Source organism: Callospermophilus lateralis, chromosome 4 (genome assembly GCF_048772815.1).
Source record: "Callospermophilus lateralis isolate mCalLat2 chromosome 4, mCalLat2.hap1, whole genome shotgun sequence".
Taxonomy (NCBI): Eukaryota; Metazoa; Chordata; class Mammalia; order Rodentia; family Sciuridae; genus Callospermophilus; species Callospermophilus lateralis.
In genome coordinates this window covers 118,021,902-118,038,736 of record NC_135308.1, presented here as the reverse complement: position 1 = coordinate 118,038,736, position 16,835 = coordinate 118,021,902, and the positions used below count along the sequence as shown (strand labels likewise).

The window sequence follows — 16,835 nt, the reverse complement described above, 5'->3', positions numbered from 1 at the left end:
AAAGCCAGCCTCAGCAACTTTGCTAGGCCCTAAGCAACTCAGCAAGACCCTGTCTCTAAATAAAATAAAAGAAAGGGATGGGAATGTTGCTCAGTGGTCAAGTGCCCAGAGGTTCAGTCCCTGGTATCAAAAGGGAAAAAAAAAAAAAAAGAAAACAGAAGAGTAGGCCCTTTCCACAAAGTTTCTGATTCCTACCCATCTGGGAGCAGCCTGGGAATTTGCATTTCTAGCAAGTTCCCAGATGATGCCAGAACAGTTGGTCCCAGGACCTTTTGAGAAGGGCTGTCACAAAGGGTCCTACCTTTGAGACTTATAAATTATCCCTCACATAAAGAAGTTTGAATTTCACTCTTAAAACACTCCACAACTCCTTGGAACTCTTCTGATTCATTCTTTGACATGAGCAGGTGAAATGACCCTGTGACAGGAAGGAAGCTGTAGAGAGTGCTTCTTTTAATGGTTTCCCAGGCTTGCCCAACTCCAAGAAATTCAGCCACACTCAAAAAAAAATTCATCCTTTTTTTAGAGCCATTATGTTTAGTTGAAGTGAACTTTGATTGACCTGCACACGTCTGCCTTCCAAAGACTCTCTCCCGAATCCAAGCCTCCTGTTTGGCCATAGAAGCAGCTGCCATTGTGGATCCAAGCCAGAGAGTGTTCATTTTGTTAAACAGGCAGTCCTCAAGAAGCCTGAAAACAACATCGTAGATAAGTAATGCAGCAATTTTGCATCTGTTCTGTGGTCCCATTAATTTTCTTAACTAGAGCTGAGCAGAACAAACAAGTAGGCTGGCCTTCTTTCCTGTATTTCACTAATAGTTGTAAACCTTCTGTTGTGATATAAAAGCTGCGTATAATATCATTAACATCTGTTTGGGCTCACGTTAAAACTTACTGGTAATTCTGCCTTTTTCCTTCTCAGAAAGTTTCTCTTCTGGCTGAATGCTCTATCGGCTCTTTTCTAAGCTTTTAAGCTGCAGCAGACTCAAGGAGAGAGGACTTTGGAGTGTTTCCACCTCCAAAATGGTCTGAGCTTAGCCTTCTAAACTGCAGTTAGTACTCTCCTCCTGAGCTCAAGGCCTTTCAGATGCCAGTTGGGCTAGAGCCCAAGAAGGCAGATGGAACTGGAGGTTCAGCCTGGAGCTGACTCTGCACTCTTGGAACTGGGACAGGAGGGGAGTTCTAGGTTTGCTGGTCCTCGGGGTGATAGTCCAGGTCTTAGTTTCACAAGAGTTGCAAGAGCCAAATTGGCTTTGTGTTACCTGCCTTGGAGAAGGAAGGTAGACCTTGGCACAGCAAGGGTGCTGACTCAGGGTCTCCTAGAGGTCTCTTCCTAGGAACCAGTCTGCATGCTAGATTCATCTACACTTTTGCTCCTTTTAAGCATTTACTGAATTCTCCCTAGTGCCAGACATGCTGGGGGATATGAAAATAAAAACCTATATTTTCAAGATGATCCTATCGTAAGGAAGGAAACAAAGAAAGAGATCAATTAAGATGTAGAATGAAAAGTACATGCTGGAACATATATTATTGATGAGGACAAAAATTGGTTCTGAAGGAGCAAAGAATCTTAGATACTATAGTCATGACAATAGTTTGAGGCTCTCTGAAGCTCAACCCTACCTGACTGAGTTTTTACTCCTTATTATTTAATTTCTCTCATTTCAAGGGAATTAATTTTTTTCTCCTTGGAGGAAAGAATGAAAATAAAAAAGTTGAAAAGCACAAGAAGAATGCATTGGAGTTGTGAGGTGTCATAGGAAAGGTCCCTAGAGAGGACCGGAGGGGCCAGATAGGCTCCCTGAAAGATGAGACATCTGTACTCAGTCTTGAAGTAGAAGAAATTCTCCAGAACAGATGGAAGAAGGATGCCTGTACACAGGGAATACCGTGTGCAGACTGACAATGTTAGAAAGGTGACTTTTTCAGCCATCAAGAATGCAAACTACAATAAATGCTGGAGAGGAAGTAAAGGATCACTTTTACACTGTTGGTGGGATTGCAAATGAGTGTAACCACTATGGAAATCAGTATGGAGGTTACTCGAAAGACTAGGCATGGAACCACCATGAAACCCAGCAATATCACTCCTCATTATTTATCCTAAAGAATTAAATTCATCATAAAACAGTGATACATGCATACCCATGTTTATGGCAGCACAATTTACAAAGGCAAATCATAGAAGCAGCCTAAGTGTCTATCAGTGGATGAATGGATAAAGAAAATGTGGTATATATACACATTTATTCAGCCATAAAGAAGAATGAAATTATGCCATTTGCAGGAGAATGGATGAAACTTGAGAACATTATGTTAAATGAAATAAGCCAAACTCAGAAAATCAAAGGTCATATATTTTCTCTCATATGTGAAAGCAAGAGAGAAAAAAAAAGGAAAAGAAAGATCGGGGGTTTGACCTCATGAAAATCAGAGGGAGATCAGTAGAGGAAAGGGACCAGCAGGGTGGGAGGCAGGAAGGGAAAGCAGAAGTACGGGAGAATGATATTGACCAAACTCTATTGATATATTGTGTGCATTTGCCAATATGTAACAACAAATCCCACCATTATGTATGACTATAAAGCACCAATAAAAATATAGGAAAGAGAATCTTTTAAGGAAAGGGAGTGATTCTGCAAGAAGTGAATCAGGAAGCTAGACTGGGGAGTGTGGGTGGTGTGACCCTCTGGAGAGACTGAGGCTCCCCCTCAGCCCCTTCAAAAGGGTTGCACTTTATTCATAAGGAGTCAAAGAACCAGTGAAAAGCTTCAAGTAAAAGAGTTACCTACCCAGGTTTATGTTTTTAAAATATTCTGGGAAGAGAAGGGAAGGAAGTATGGGTCAGCAGCACTCGTGAAAATAGATGTGAGGAGAGGGTAAAAGCTGGAACTCAAGCAAGACAACCACCGAGAAACCCTGGGCAGAGCCAGACAGGGCCTCCTGGAGAGAAAGTGACAGTGGGAGGCCTGGGAACCTTGCCTTGTGACCAGATGGGCCAATGGTCCAGATAAAACCATGTGTGGGCAGCCGCCACCACCCATCACTGATGAAAAAAGAAAGAAGAAAGCCAGACTCATTAAATACCTGTTTACTCACAGCATCACATGGGGTTTTCCAAGAGAACTAAGACTACTTTCTTTTTTAAAAAAGAAAACTTACAAAATTTCAAGCGTATACAAAAATAGAAGAAAATAGTGCAATAAAGTACCAGGTAACAGCAATTATTAACTGTCGACCAGTCTTGCTTCATCTGTAATCCCAATCTAGTTTTTCCATCCCTCCCACACCCTGGGTTATGAAATTCCAGTTATCCTATTATTTCTTCTTGTCAATGGTACTAATGTATCCCTGAAAGATGCTCTTTTAAAATACATAATTAACATCATCATATTTCAAAGTATTAGCAATAATTCTTAATCAGATGTTCACTTAATGTTCATGTTTTCCAGAAATGTGATTCAGATTTTCATATATATGTACATATAGATGAGAAAAGACTATGGACTTGCATCTCCACCGCTATCTGAACTCACTGAGCTCCCTAATTATTGCTATAAGAGTTATAGTGAGGTCTCAAATGCCTATGAAAAAAATCCCCACATAAGGTGACCTGAAAAGGACTTTCCTAAACCCCTCTGCTCCACTTCTAATGTTATGTTTGTCATCTTTGTGATGCAAGGTGCAGAATTGCCCACAAATAACAGTGCTCCCTCTGGTTGCCTGAAGGATTAGCTAACTAGAACTGGTTCTTCCCCATCTCCCAGAGAGTGGAGCTGTCCCTAAGTCACCTGCACACAGAGTCAGTGTTTGTTTTCACCTGACTGAAGTTTCAACTGAAATTTCTCACAAGGTCCTGAGACTCCAGGTATTAGGAAAGTGTCATTCCCCCCAAATCCCACAAAAAGCTGATGCCCAAATACAGAATGCCTGGGGCCCACCAACAAGCTTGTGTTCATGCTTCCCTATGTAGTATACACTCAAGGGCCAAGTCTTTCCAGTGTTATATCCAGCCATCTTGATAGAGTGCCCTCTGCAGTAAATAATACTTAACTATGCCAGAATTTATCCAAATATATATATACTTATAATATACTTGATGCAGGCTGTAAAATACATGCAATCTATTCAGTAACAACCAATTGATGTAGATCAAAACCAGCTCTGAAAGGTAACAAAATATACTGTAGAAAAATGTAGGTTTTGACCTCTGTCCCTGATTTGATGACCCTGCACCCTGACACTACCTCTGGGGGCTTTGTAGATCATGACCAGCTTTTTGGCCACACCTTAAGAATGGAAAAAATTTGTGAATCGTATTAAGCTTTATATGGAAGATTCTTACTGCTAATATAAATTTAAGTCAGCTATTATAGATTTTCAATGCCCTAAGAGGGAACGTGGATTTGATCATTGCAGTGTGTGGTAGATGGTCTTCAATTGTGAACATATAAATTTACAGGAGTAGAGCACTCAGGAAGTGGAGGTGATGGTTACACCCCAGAACTCCCAGTGTAGGGCCAGAGGTAAAGTAAATATTGCCAGGAGAGGGCATATTGTTTCCCACATTACTCTCTGGAACTTTCATTTTATGTTCACCCTAATTCTTCACTGCACACACAGATAATTGAATTGTTAACTCAAGCTTTTTTTTTTTTCCTCCTTCTTTAAGGGTTTCATATCTTAAATGAACAGCTGCTCATTGCAAAAATGTGGCTGTGTTAATGCTTCACTATGATACAGTCAGACTGTAAAAGCTGACTGGTTAAAGTAGCTACTGGACCATTTCATTGTATCCTTAGGTACAAAATGAAACAGCTCCTTAGCCATTCACAGTTTCTGGCCCCAAGGAGTAAAACAAGAAATGCTCAGGAACTTTAAGCATGTCACAGGCAAATAAAATCCTTTGAATTCTGAGACTTCATAATGCAACTGGGACACAGCCACAGCACCCACCTATAGTGGGTGGCCTGTGACATCTTTCTGGCCAATGCTTGAGGTAGACCACAGTCAGAAATGACTTCATTTATGCTAACACTAAATAACCAAAATTAGCATGGGACAATGTGGCAGCCTGGCACGAGCTCCTGAAACAGCTTAGGACAGCTCTTACTCTCAAGAGCAAAAGATCATTCAAGCCTCTGTTTTAATACCCATGAATTCATCCATAAGACTCACATTTCAAGACACTGTCAGGAAGGATATGTAAGAAATTCTAAATTTCCTTCAAGTTAACCTAAGTCTCACTTAACCATGTCATATCACATGATCCTAAGTTTTCTTTCATTGAAAGTTAGTTTACTTGTAGCAGGGTACAGTGGTACATGCCTGTAATCCCAGCATTTTGAGAAGGTGAGAGGCAGGAGGATCGAAAGTTCAAAGCCAGCCAGAGCAAAATCAAGGCACTAAGCAACTCAGTGAGACCCTGTTTCTAAATAAAATACAAAATAGGGATAGGGAGGTGGCTCAGTGCTCAAGTGCCCCTGAATTCAACCCTCAGTACCGGCCCTCAAAAAGAGAGTTACTTTACTTGTAAAGCTTGAAAATGCAAATTCCATAGCCCAGAGTAACAGAGTAACTGTGACAGAGTAACTCTCTCCTCCCATAAACATCAGCCAGATGTTTATTCCACATGTATTTAGCACATGCTTAACAAAATGCTACGCTAGCACTGTGCCTGAAAGTCCTGCAGCCCCAGGTGGATGAATCACTCACAGTTTGAAAACACAAATCAATAGGCAGTATTCCCCTTTGCTGGCACTGACGACGACTGTGTCCGTATATTACAATGTAAAATCCTATTAAGAAAATGCTACTTCCTAAAATCATTATTTTCTGAGACATAATGCTTTGATGGTGATGTTTTGAATTTCCTACCTTACATATGAATATGTGTCCTATTATTTTGCTTTTTCCAAAGAAACCAATTATGACTCCTTGGCATTTATTGCAGATGAGCAAGAAAGTTCCGGAGCAATTATTTACACTGTGGAGCTGAAGCGCTACGGGGGGCCCCTTGGCATCACAATTTCAGGAACTGAAGAGCCATTTGATCCTATAATCATTTCAAGCCTCACTAAAGGGGGATTAGCTGAAAGGTAAAATTTGAAAGAACTGTTGTAATTACCTGCATCTGAGAGGGTCTTCCTTCCTCCCAGCCACACAAAAACATGCTCCCCTCTCCTGTTTATCTGTTGACTTTTAAATCTGCACAGAGGATTGATTTCAGAGCTGGAGAACTCTCAGGCAGATCTCTGACTTGACTTTGAGGGGCATTTTGCCGGCAGTAAACGATGTCATGGGCTTAGCATTGATATCAGTCTACAGAAATGTATCAACTGACCACAGTAGATTTATGTTGTATCCATTTTGAAGAGACTCAAGTTCAGGGAGGTTAAAAGGCTTGTCCAATTCAATTCTGAAAACATTTGCTGAGCCTCCATTCCCTGACAAGTTCTATGCCTAGCTGCCATGTTTTCCAGAGAGAATGAAACAGGCTTCATCTTCTAAGATTATGGGATACAAAGTGTAGTGACCCATCTGAACAGCATCCTATAGTGTGGAATGTCCACCTGTTCCTTTGCCAATGATGCACACACCCCACCTGCTCTCTGTCCTCTCCTGAACCACATTTCTTTCTGAGATGTGTTGTTGGGCATAGAACAAACCCTATAACTAGATCTGTTCTCCAGGGACCCAGCTCAAGAATGCACACAGTGTTCATGCTGACACTTGAAGACACTGGCTTGCAAAATCAAAACAGCATTATGTAATTTTGGAGCTTCAAATACCTTAGAGATCAGCTTGTCCAACATCTTCATCTGAAGGATGAGGATACTGACCCAGCTCATGAAGGGTTACTCTGATAGAATTTGATATTCTGATATTAATCAGATAAAACCCAGTATTGCCAGGTAGCCTCCTGTCCTTCAGAACTCTGTTAGGGAGCCAACAAAGAAAAGATTAATATTTATCTGATACAGTGAAAAGTTTATGGTTTATGACCTAGATCTTTTATGAACTAAAACTCTTTACGAGAGAGCTTTTCTCCTGCCTCCCCCACCCCCGGGAAAAAAAAAAATCCTTAAGACTAGATGCAATAGTAGACTTAAGTACCCCCTCCTAGCCTGTACTCCCCTGTGTCACCTCTGTTGCCCCAGTTGCTGCTGCCCAGCACCTCTGCCACTGTCCTGGAAGCGAGCTATGTCTAGAACACCAACCACCAGCAGTGCTATGAGCTGTGTAATTCCTTCACTCATTGTATTTAGAGTAGGCCAGTCCAATGAGAGGCTGGCGCATGGAATTCAGACTCTCCAAACTTCATCCCAGAGTAAAGAGCTGAGTTTTTATACCGTCCCTGAACTTCTCTGCTGAGAGTTTATCCCTTCCCCACCCAGAGCTTCCCATGAAGACAGATGTGATGCACATCAGGATTATAAATGCCAATTTACTAGTTCAGAATTGGATGTGGATGGGAAGAGAAAAGATCTAAGTTTATTAGTTTGTTGCCAATAATTTATTTTCTTAGTCTACATCTCAAGCAGTATACTCAAGCCTTGACATGTCTTCCTATTTAATCCTCAGGGTTTCCTTGTGAGATGATTGTCCCCATCATAGTGATGGAAAACTGGGACCCAGAGAGGTTAACATAAGGTACCACGTCACACTGGAGGTGCCCCTGCTGGCAGGTGGCAGAGACAGATTTAAATATAGCACTAATTGATCCTTGCATTTAGCCTTTTGCAACCTTTAGAATCATTGACAGGGGAAGCTCTGCTGCACCGAGGTCTGGTGGATGTCCCCATCTCTCTGAACATCACTTCTTATGAATTAATAAACATTTAAAATCTGTAGAAAAAGTGTTCCATGGAGCCAGGCATGGTGGCTCACACCTGTAATCCCAGAGGCTCAGGAGGCCAAGGCAGGAGGATTGCAAGTTCAAAGCCAGCCTCAACAAAAACAAGGTGCTAGACAATTCAGTGAGACTCTGTCTCTAAATAAAATACAAAATAGGGCTGGGGATGTGGCTCAGTGGTCAAGTACCCCTGAGTTCAATCCCCAATACCAAAAAAAAAGAATGTTCCATGTCACACATCACCACTGATTGTCCAACATAAATCTTGGTGGGTGGGGGGCGGGCCTTCTAATGGGATATTAAATGACCCAGCTTTCTTAGAGTTTAAAAATTATCCAAGTCCATTTTCAAAATAATCAAAATAATTTTACTGATTTTATTTGAAACTACAAAGTAGCTCACAGCAGATGCAGTTATCTTATAACATTACCCAGGAAAAAGTAAGGAGTGACCTCTGGAGAACCTGGTCAAATCTTTATTGTTGCAAATAGATAAAGTATGCAGGGATTATTCTACCTTCCCTGTTACTGTTTGATGTTTCAGAACTGGTGCAATTCACATAGGAGACAGGATCCTCGCCATCAACAGCAGCAGCTTGAAAGGGAAGCCTCTGAGTGAAGCCATCCATTTGCTACAGATGGCAGGAGAGACCGTCACCTTGAAAATTAAAAAACAAACAGATGGTGAGTGGGTCGAGAGCCTCAATTAAGGATTTCCAGTGTGTTTCCTTCCCTAAAAGAATGTGCCAATGTCTACATGTGTGTTTCTAAGGAAATGACTCTCCAGGGGCAGAGTATTTATGGATCTTTTTTCATTTAAATTTGCTCTGACCCTTGACCTTCTTTCCTGTCTATAAAGCCCAGTCAGCATCCAGTCCCAAGAAGTTCACCATTCCCAGCCACTTGAGTGACCTGGGAGATGTGGAGGAAGATTCCTCTTCAATGCAAAAGCCCAGCAAACTCTCTGACATGTACACCGCCGCGGTGCCCAGCGTGGACAGTGCCGTGGACTCGTGGGATGGGTCTGGAATAGAGGCCAGCTATGGGAATCAAGGTATGCCCTGCATTGTGGAACAGAGGATTTGTCACTGGGGAAGCATATGTGTTTTCAAAGATCCACCCTCTGCTCCACAGCTTTGTTCAACCTGGGTCTGTCTCAGAGGCACCTCATGAACACATTGAAAACCTCCACCCGTTTGGCCTTGCATTGCCTCCTCCTTGGTGCTGACAAGTTACGAACATTCATCACACACTCACAGAACTCCATGAGATCTTCTCACGACCAAATGTTCAATGCAGATCTTTTCCTGGTTGATGTGAGGCAAAACCATACAATGGAGTGGTTCCCTGAAGACAAGCCCCATTATCTCATTTTTTAGCAAGCTTTCCACAAAGATGGATTGGGGGGTTCTGACGCTATGCATAAAAGATCAGCCAGTGATTTGTGACACCATTTATTCTGACCTATTCTCAGCTTTAAATAGAAACTTGTAAAGTTTTCCCGGAGTACTCAACATTAGAGAGTTGTAATGACAGTACATGAAAGTATGTAGTAAATTTTTCTTCACAGATGTCATCTTAACTGTCAGTCAAAGAATAAAATGCATCAACAAACAAACAGCTTGGAGAACACATGTTCAGGCATGTGGGTGGCTTTACAGTTTGGTTAGCTGTACTTTAAGCAAAGTCTGTGTCTGGTTTGCTCTTGTCCTGGTTTTCCCAGCATTTTTCTCTCACCCTACCTTTGTTGTGTTGTTCTCTGTTAAGTTCTTTGATGGGTGAGAAAAAAAAATGGAAAGGAAACAATATTTCAAAGTTGTCAAGTTGCTACCTATTGGAGTTTGGTAGAGAAAATATATCGGACACCTAAAATAGAATTGAGGCTTTCAATTTGGCAATTAATTTTTTCCAAGTCATAACACCTTATGACAAGTTAGTTATGTCACTCAATAACAGACATTCTCAGTGCCTGAAAATTGATGGGCCACCAAAGAACACTAGATAAAACACACAAGTCAAGTTCTATTAGAATAGAGCCTGGGATTCATTGATGAATGTGTTTGGTTTTTGTTGATTTATTAATATGGACATTTTTGTAAGGAATCTGTTGACATTAGTAAGTTCCATCCCATCCCCATCATGTGAGATGTAAGAACTAAAGTCATTCCAGTCCTTTCTCCTTGGGAAGAGGACTGTGATCAGCATACTAAATACAGGGCCTGTCTCTTATTAGTGAAAGATGAAGAAACATTTATTATTTATGAATCATTTCAAATATTTGAATAGTGGTTATAATAGCAGTAAATTTGGCATTGACAAATTAGAACTCTTTATGCGGTTGAAGGAGATAAGGGATAAGTAGAGATAATAACGATCAGGGTGGAATTGAAGTCCTCCAAGATACTGAAAAAAATTGTAGCTGCACCTTGTGTTTGTGGAACACTTGGAATCCACTGAGCACTCACAGATCACTACTAACCTCGGGTGATTCTCAGGCAAAGGTTTTGAGGTTAAAGGCTGGCATTGATATGGCAGGTTCAGTGTTAAGAGAGGATTTAGAGTCAACTAGGCTGATGTCCAGTGCAGCTCTTGGTGCTGTGTACAGCCTTGCTGTAGGCCAGTAGGTGGCATGACCTCAAGTACCAGGTGACAGGTTCCTGCCACTGCCTTTCCATCCCCACACAGCTCTGACAGCTCAAAGGTCCTTGCTTGTATTGAGCTGCAATCCATCTGTCCCTAGCTTCTGCCTATTAGTCTGGGTTCTGCCTTCAAGATGATTCAGAAGGAGACAAAAGCCTCTTCCACTTGACAGCCCATTCGGGTACTTGAAGATTGCTATCACTTCTCTTTTGAGTCTTTCCATCACCAAGCAAAATAGCCTCCGGTCCTTTAACTATCCCTTGCCTAACCCTACTTTTCAGTATCTTTATCATCCTGCGGTATATTCTTCTGATTATGTTCAAGTCTCTATACTTGCTAAAGTGTAGCACTCAGAAAGCAGAGTCGTACAAGTCTGACAGCCCAGGGCCAGGCAAACCTTCTTCAGTGATGCTAGTAGAGCCTGTCCAGGTGGCCTACCTCCACATAAGGGCTTTGGGGGGTGCATATCACATCTGTCATTCACTTTTAGCTTACTGCTTACCAAGTTCTCAGAATCTGGATTTCATTTTCTTTCTTGTGATAAAAGTAAAATGAAGTGTTAAATGAGGTCTCTCCAGATTGTGGTGGTTGACTTTTTGCAAGCAAGGCATGAAAGTGTGCTTTTTTTCCCTCCTATTGAATGGAGAGGGCCCCTGACCTCTCAGCAGGTTCTCTGTTCTTCCCAGGAAGACCTTTTACATCCTCACTGCTCCCTGTAAGTCCTATCACTGCCCCATTGCACCTTCCTGAGGCACATTTTCCTCATTGGGTCCAGAATCCATGTCTTTGCAGCGATATTCCTTATTGTTCTCTGCTGCTTCTCCAGCATGTCATACTTCATTCATTCAATGAGTATGTAATGAGTGGCACAATATAAGGTCAATGTATAATGTGTACACACTGTTGGATAACAGGGCAAGGGTCTTTGTTCTCATAGAAGAGGTTACCCAGCTGAAGGGCCAGATGGTTAACAAATTAAAAACAAAGAGCAATAGCACTAAACATTACTTAGTTAATGGAAAGGAAAGGAGGTTGGATTGATCAGAGCTGGTGGGGAAAGAAGGAATATGTTTAAGGAAGTCCCACCGTGGATGACCCTCAATGATATATTGTGTAGCTCTAGGATGCAGACTTTCCCCAGTCTGCCTCTGGAGAGCTTCCATTCCCCGTTCTCTAGCTCCCTTCTACGTCTCCTGCTCTGCCGCTTTATCCAAACCTTGTGTTTTGGGCCCTTTATATGTTAAGTATTCCTTCTTTGAGAAACCCACGATTGCTGTACCTAGATATAGCAAAGGTCAGTAGCAGGAGACTGAGAAACCTTGACTGTGCTGTTCTCATAGACAGTGTAGCTCTAATCCTTGACGCAACTCAAGTGTCAACGGTACTGTCTGATTTTTCTCTCTTTTGAGGTCATTTTGATCATTTGTATTTTCTCAGGGGGAAAAAAATTACAACAACTGTTTTACCCAGATTTTCAGATGTAGTTACAAATAAGTAATATATTAATTCCTTTTATTTTCTCAGTTTCTAAATTTATATCCCCCGTATTGTTCCTTAATTGGTGTATTTGTGTTTTTATGGTTTCCATGATTAGATTAGGAATCATTTATATTATTTGGCATTTTTTTCTAGAATATTGACAGTTGCATTTATTTATTAGTTCCTTTCTGGGTCTTTCTACATAAAAGTTTGCTTTTAATTTAAATTTCATTCCATTTCTCTTCAACTTTGTTCCTTTTCTGACTTGAATTGGGTGCATAATTAATTTGTTTCCATGCCTCCTTGTAGTTTCCATACAGTTGACAAAAGAAGATAAAAGATGCCAACTTGTACAGCTGGAGCCCAACTTTCTCTAAACATCGTTAAGGATAAGCCTGCTGCACACAGAGAATAGCCCAGATGATGGGATTTATTTTTCCTTCCACTTACTCTCTGATCTCTACATGCTCATGTTTTATCTCTTTTTATCATTTTCTCTTGCCCAATTTCCCCTGAGCTCTTATATTTCTGCTTTGATCCATTGTTCTGTAGAATGATGGCCTTGCTCTGTATTTTTTTTTTTTTAATTTGGTGGTGATCTATTTGGTCCTATTTATCATTTGTTCCATGCCAGGCTTTTTCTCTTGAGCATTCTTCATCTGTGACAGCTTTGTTTTGCTATTATTTTACTCCAATTGTTTGATGTTAACTTGGCATACCTCATATGACAGTGCTTTTTCATTTCTCCCCATCATTTTATCCAGTGAGTTCCTTCTCAGCTGAAGCTTGGTGGAGGTTCTGAGGAAGAGGAGGCCAGGTCGTGCTCCAGGCTGGCAAAGCTTAGCATTTCACGGTGTGGCACGTGTGAGCCCCTCTGCAGCTGGCAGCAAGCGGTGCTGATGTGGCTCACAGGGCAGGACTCCTAACTGCCGCCTGGCAGGTCATTTCCTGAAGGTTGCAGCTTGTGAGAAGGTGCTGCCTCTCAGCCCACCTCCCTGACTTTAGCCTGGTGCCGAATGGGGTCGAGGGCACCTCCTGCCACCAGTCCATGTGATACACTCTAGTGTCCCAATCCACGGGTTGCTGTTGGCCTGGTGTTGTGGCCTCTGCCTTGGCTGGCTGGACCCCCTCTGCAATCTCTGACCCACCTGTGTCATCTCTCAGCTTCCTGCCACCACCACCTCAGCACTTGTCCCCAGTGACTCACTACATTTGGCCACTTTTCTTATGTATTATGGTTTCTTATGTATTATGAGAAATGATCTTATTGTGTTGAACATAGAATATGGATTCAATTGTTTGTCAGCTCTATTTATTTTGAGGTGATTTCCAAAAAGAGGTAGAATCTTTGCTCTGCCATTTGAATAGCAGAGCTCATCTAAATGCTGAATATTTCTTGGCAAGAACAATTACAAATAGTTACACAAATGTAAGATCTGATTTTCTCGTTCTTAATAAAAATGCATCTTGGGGAAAACAAATTGCCCAAGAATTATCTAGCTGTCTTTCCTATACTAAAATTAGTTTCCAAAAATGCAAGTAACCATAAGAACTAGAGGCCTAAATCGTGAAGAGTATATTCCAAAAACCATCCTCTGATTTCACACTTTATGACTATAAGCCAACATTGTTTAGCTTGCTTTTCTACATTAACACTGAATGTGAACTAAGAGCTATAGATAGATGATTTCATCTGTATTAGTACAGAAAACCAAGCCACCACTATTGGAGTATCAGGACTTTACAAATATGTATTTACACTAAAAATAAAAACATCATAGCAAGATTCCATCCCCTTTTAGAAGTACCTACATTTTTCATTATGCAAATAACTAAAACTCAACATTATTCACTGTGAAAGGAATCCAGACTGAATTTTATACCTTACATTATGACACACAGTATAAAACTAGAAAGTGACACCCAGTTGCAGAAGAAATAAAGAAGAGGAGGAGGAGGAGGAGGAGGAGGAGGAGGAGGAAAGAAGAAAGTTTTCCAATTCTAAATCAAAAGAATATTGACTTAGAACATATTTTTTTAATGGTATCTTTTTTCAATGTGTTTCTTTTACCAACTTTTAATCTAAGATGTAGTTTCTGTTGTCATACATGTATTTTAGTTTCATGTGCTGATGCTGCCATTCAATAAGAACAGTTTAACTCTATCTCTGGCAATTAATTTTTCTTACACTTGGGCTTCCCTTGCTTGGAAATTTGACTCTTGAAATTAGAGTCTTCTGAGCCTGCTCACTTCTTCCGAACTCTGGCAACCATCTTGCCTTTGTCCAAACCTAACTTTTCTCAGATATTCCTTATTTGAAATCATGGTATCACGCCAGGGATTTATTTTTCTTGCACTGTGGTCTGGAGCAGGCAGGCCAGCCCATGGTGTCATTGGGGCCAGGCATGCTCCTGGATCAACCAGCTCATCACCTCTGCCTGTCACACAACCTCACCCAGGCCTGAGTGACTAAGTACTTCTCCACTTTGCTTCTTATTTTCAGCATCTTATTCTTACTTTCAGCATCTTATCAGCTCATATTTCTATCAGGGGCCTTTGGAAAAGCCAAATAACACTCCTTAAAACAAACCAGAAACCTCCCTTGCTGGTTCTCTATTGTTACAGGCTAAAGTCAAAAGTCCACAGTTTAATACAGAGTTTTTTGTAAGCTAGTCTTCCTCACAGCGCCCTTGAACTCCACATAACACCCAACTCCTTACTATTCTCTAATCTCTAAGCAAGCTTTGGTCCTTGGTTCTTTTCGTTTATTTGTTTTCCTAGAAAAGCTAGATATAGAAACAGGAATGTCAGGATTATGATCTTATAAAACAAATTGTTACCCAACTGATTACCAATCCATTGGATTTGGTGCAGCTAAACTGAAAATGCTAACAATACAGTGACTTAAATTATAAAAATGTAGGCATTTCACAGTTGAAACATAACTCCACAATGTTATTAAGGACCTATGCAGTAAAATATTTCTGCCTTTTTATACTTAGCACTTGGATTCCATCCTTTAAGTTACCTCTGGGTCCAGGACAGTTACCAGTGCTCCAATTATTTCATTTGCAGTCCCAGAATCAGAACAAGAACTGTAAGGAAACTTCCCAGAAGTTCCCTCGATCATGTAATTGGCCAGAACCTTTATCAGGTCACAGTTAGCTTTGAGAGAGGCTAAGAAGTAGTTTTAGTCTGATCCATAATATTCCCACCTCAAGCCTGGCATTCTGGTACTAAGAATGAAGTGGGGAACAGGTGTTCTCGCAGACAACAGGCAGTCTGCCACAGTCAGGTAACTACCTGCCATTGGCCTCCCAACCTCCACCAAGCTCAGAAAGTCTCAAGAGTAGCACCCAGGTTTGCTAACTATAGCACAGCAGCAGTAGGAGAGAATGAGCCCAGAGAAAGGCAAGAAAGGTTGAACATACAGGCCCAGAGTCCTTTTCCAAATCTGACTGATTAGGCAAATCACATCCCTCTTCTGAGAAAGGAGTATGTACAGGTAGTAGAAAGGACCAGGATATCCTAGGATATTTTTTCCTCCTTGGGAGTGAAGTAGAAACCACTGATGGAATTAAGGATGGGAATCAGGGTTCATGACAACAGGGCTCTCTCTCTCTCTCTCTCTCTCTCTCTCTCTCTCTCCTCTTCTGGGCAACACTTACCCAAAATTTCCACCTGGTCAATGCTGGCCTGTTCTCCAAGCTTATATGCCATCTTTCATGTGGCATCTTTTATGACCCACACTCCACCTCCAGCAGGGGGCCTTCGCATGCTGTTAGAACTCACACTTTCTCCTCCTCCTTCTCCCATACACATGGCCAACGGTGCCCCTTTTGAGGGCAGGAACCTAGTTTTATTTACCTTTGTATTTAATTTTCCCATACAGCACCTGACACCCAGGAGCCTCTCAAATGTTCACTGCATGAATATGCTGGGTTTACCTCCTGCCCTAGTCTCCCTACCTCATCAGTAAGGAAGCTGAGATCTCGAAGGGTTGAAGGGTATAGTAAATAACAACTTCCTTGGGTTCTAAGCCCTTTTGTATGATTTATATATATTTATTCCCTTTAAATGGTCCATATCACCATCCTTATTTTATACTAAGCGTAGCTTGCCAAGGCTACCAGGGGAGGAGAGAGTGGCAGGGCTGGTGTGTGGACTGAGGTTTTTTTCTTACTTTGATCTTGGGATCAGCATAGCATAGGGAAGTGCTGGGACCAGACTCAGGTCTTCTGACTTTATCAAAGAGATCTGAATCCTATTCTCTTCTGCTCCGATTTCTACTAATGCATCATTTTATAGCACTCATTAAAACAAGTCCTCCTAGTTGGGTGCAGTGGCACATGCCAATGATCCCAGCAGCTCTGGAGGCTAAGGCAGGGGGATCCCAAGTTCAAAGTCAGCCTCGGCAACTTGGCAAGGCCCTACGCAACTCAGCGAGACCCTGTCTCGAAATAAAATATTTTTAAAAGGCTGGGATGTGGCTCAGTGGTAAAGCACCCCTGGGTTCAATTCCCAGTACCAAAAAAAAAAAAACCCAAAATGTAAACATGGCTGCTAGGGATGCATGTGCCTTTCCTGGTCTGCATTCCTACAGATGGGGCTGCACATCTGCTCAAGCCCATCCTCTTACTCCCACCCAAGTCACCAAGAACTACTTAGAAATAATGGGAAGAACATCAGAATATTATTCTGCCCAGTCTAAAACATGTTGGAATTGCCTAAGAGAACCTAACAGTCTTACAGGTTAATGCTTATCTGAAAAAAAGACCCCAAGAGGACACCACCAATGAGTTTGGTTCTTAATGAGTTTAAAGCCAGTTAAAGAAAGCGGAGTACTAGTCTCTGCCTTT

The 16,835-nt window shown here is 41.5% G+C and overlaps 1 protein-coding gene across 5 annotated transcripts in view; it reads left to right on the top strand.

Moving 5' to 3' along the window:
* Positions 1-16,835, top strand: part of Grip1 (glutamate receptor interacting protein 1) — a 629,888-nt gene that overhangs the window by 579,293 nt on the left and 33,760 nt on the right. For all 5 annotated transcript variants that reach the window (XM_076854834.1, XM_076854836.1, XM_076854835.1 and 2 more), the window contains 3 exons: positions 5,957-6,101; positions 8,402-8,541; positions 8,717-8,911. In XM_076854834.1, coding sequence (XP_076710949.1) covers positions 5,957-6,101; positions 8,402-8,541; positions 8,717-8,911 — 480 coding nt within the window. The remainder of the gene's footprint in view (positions 1-5,956; positions 6,102-8,401; positions 8,542-8,716; positions 8,912-16,835) is intronic.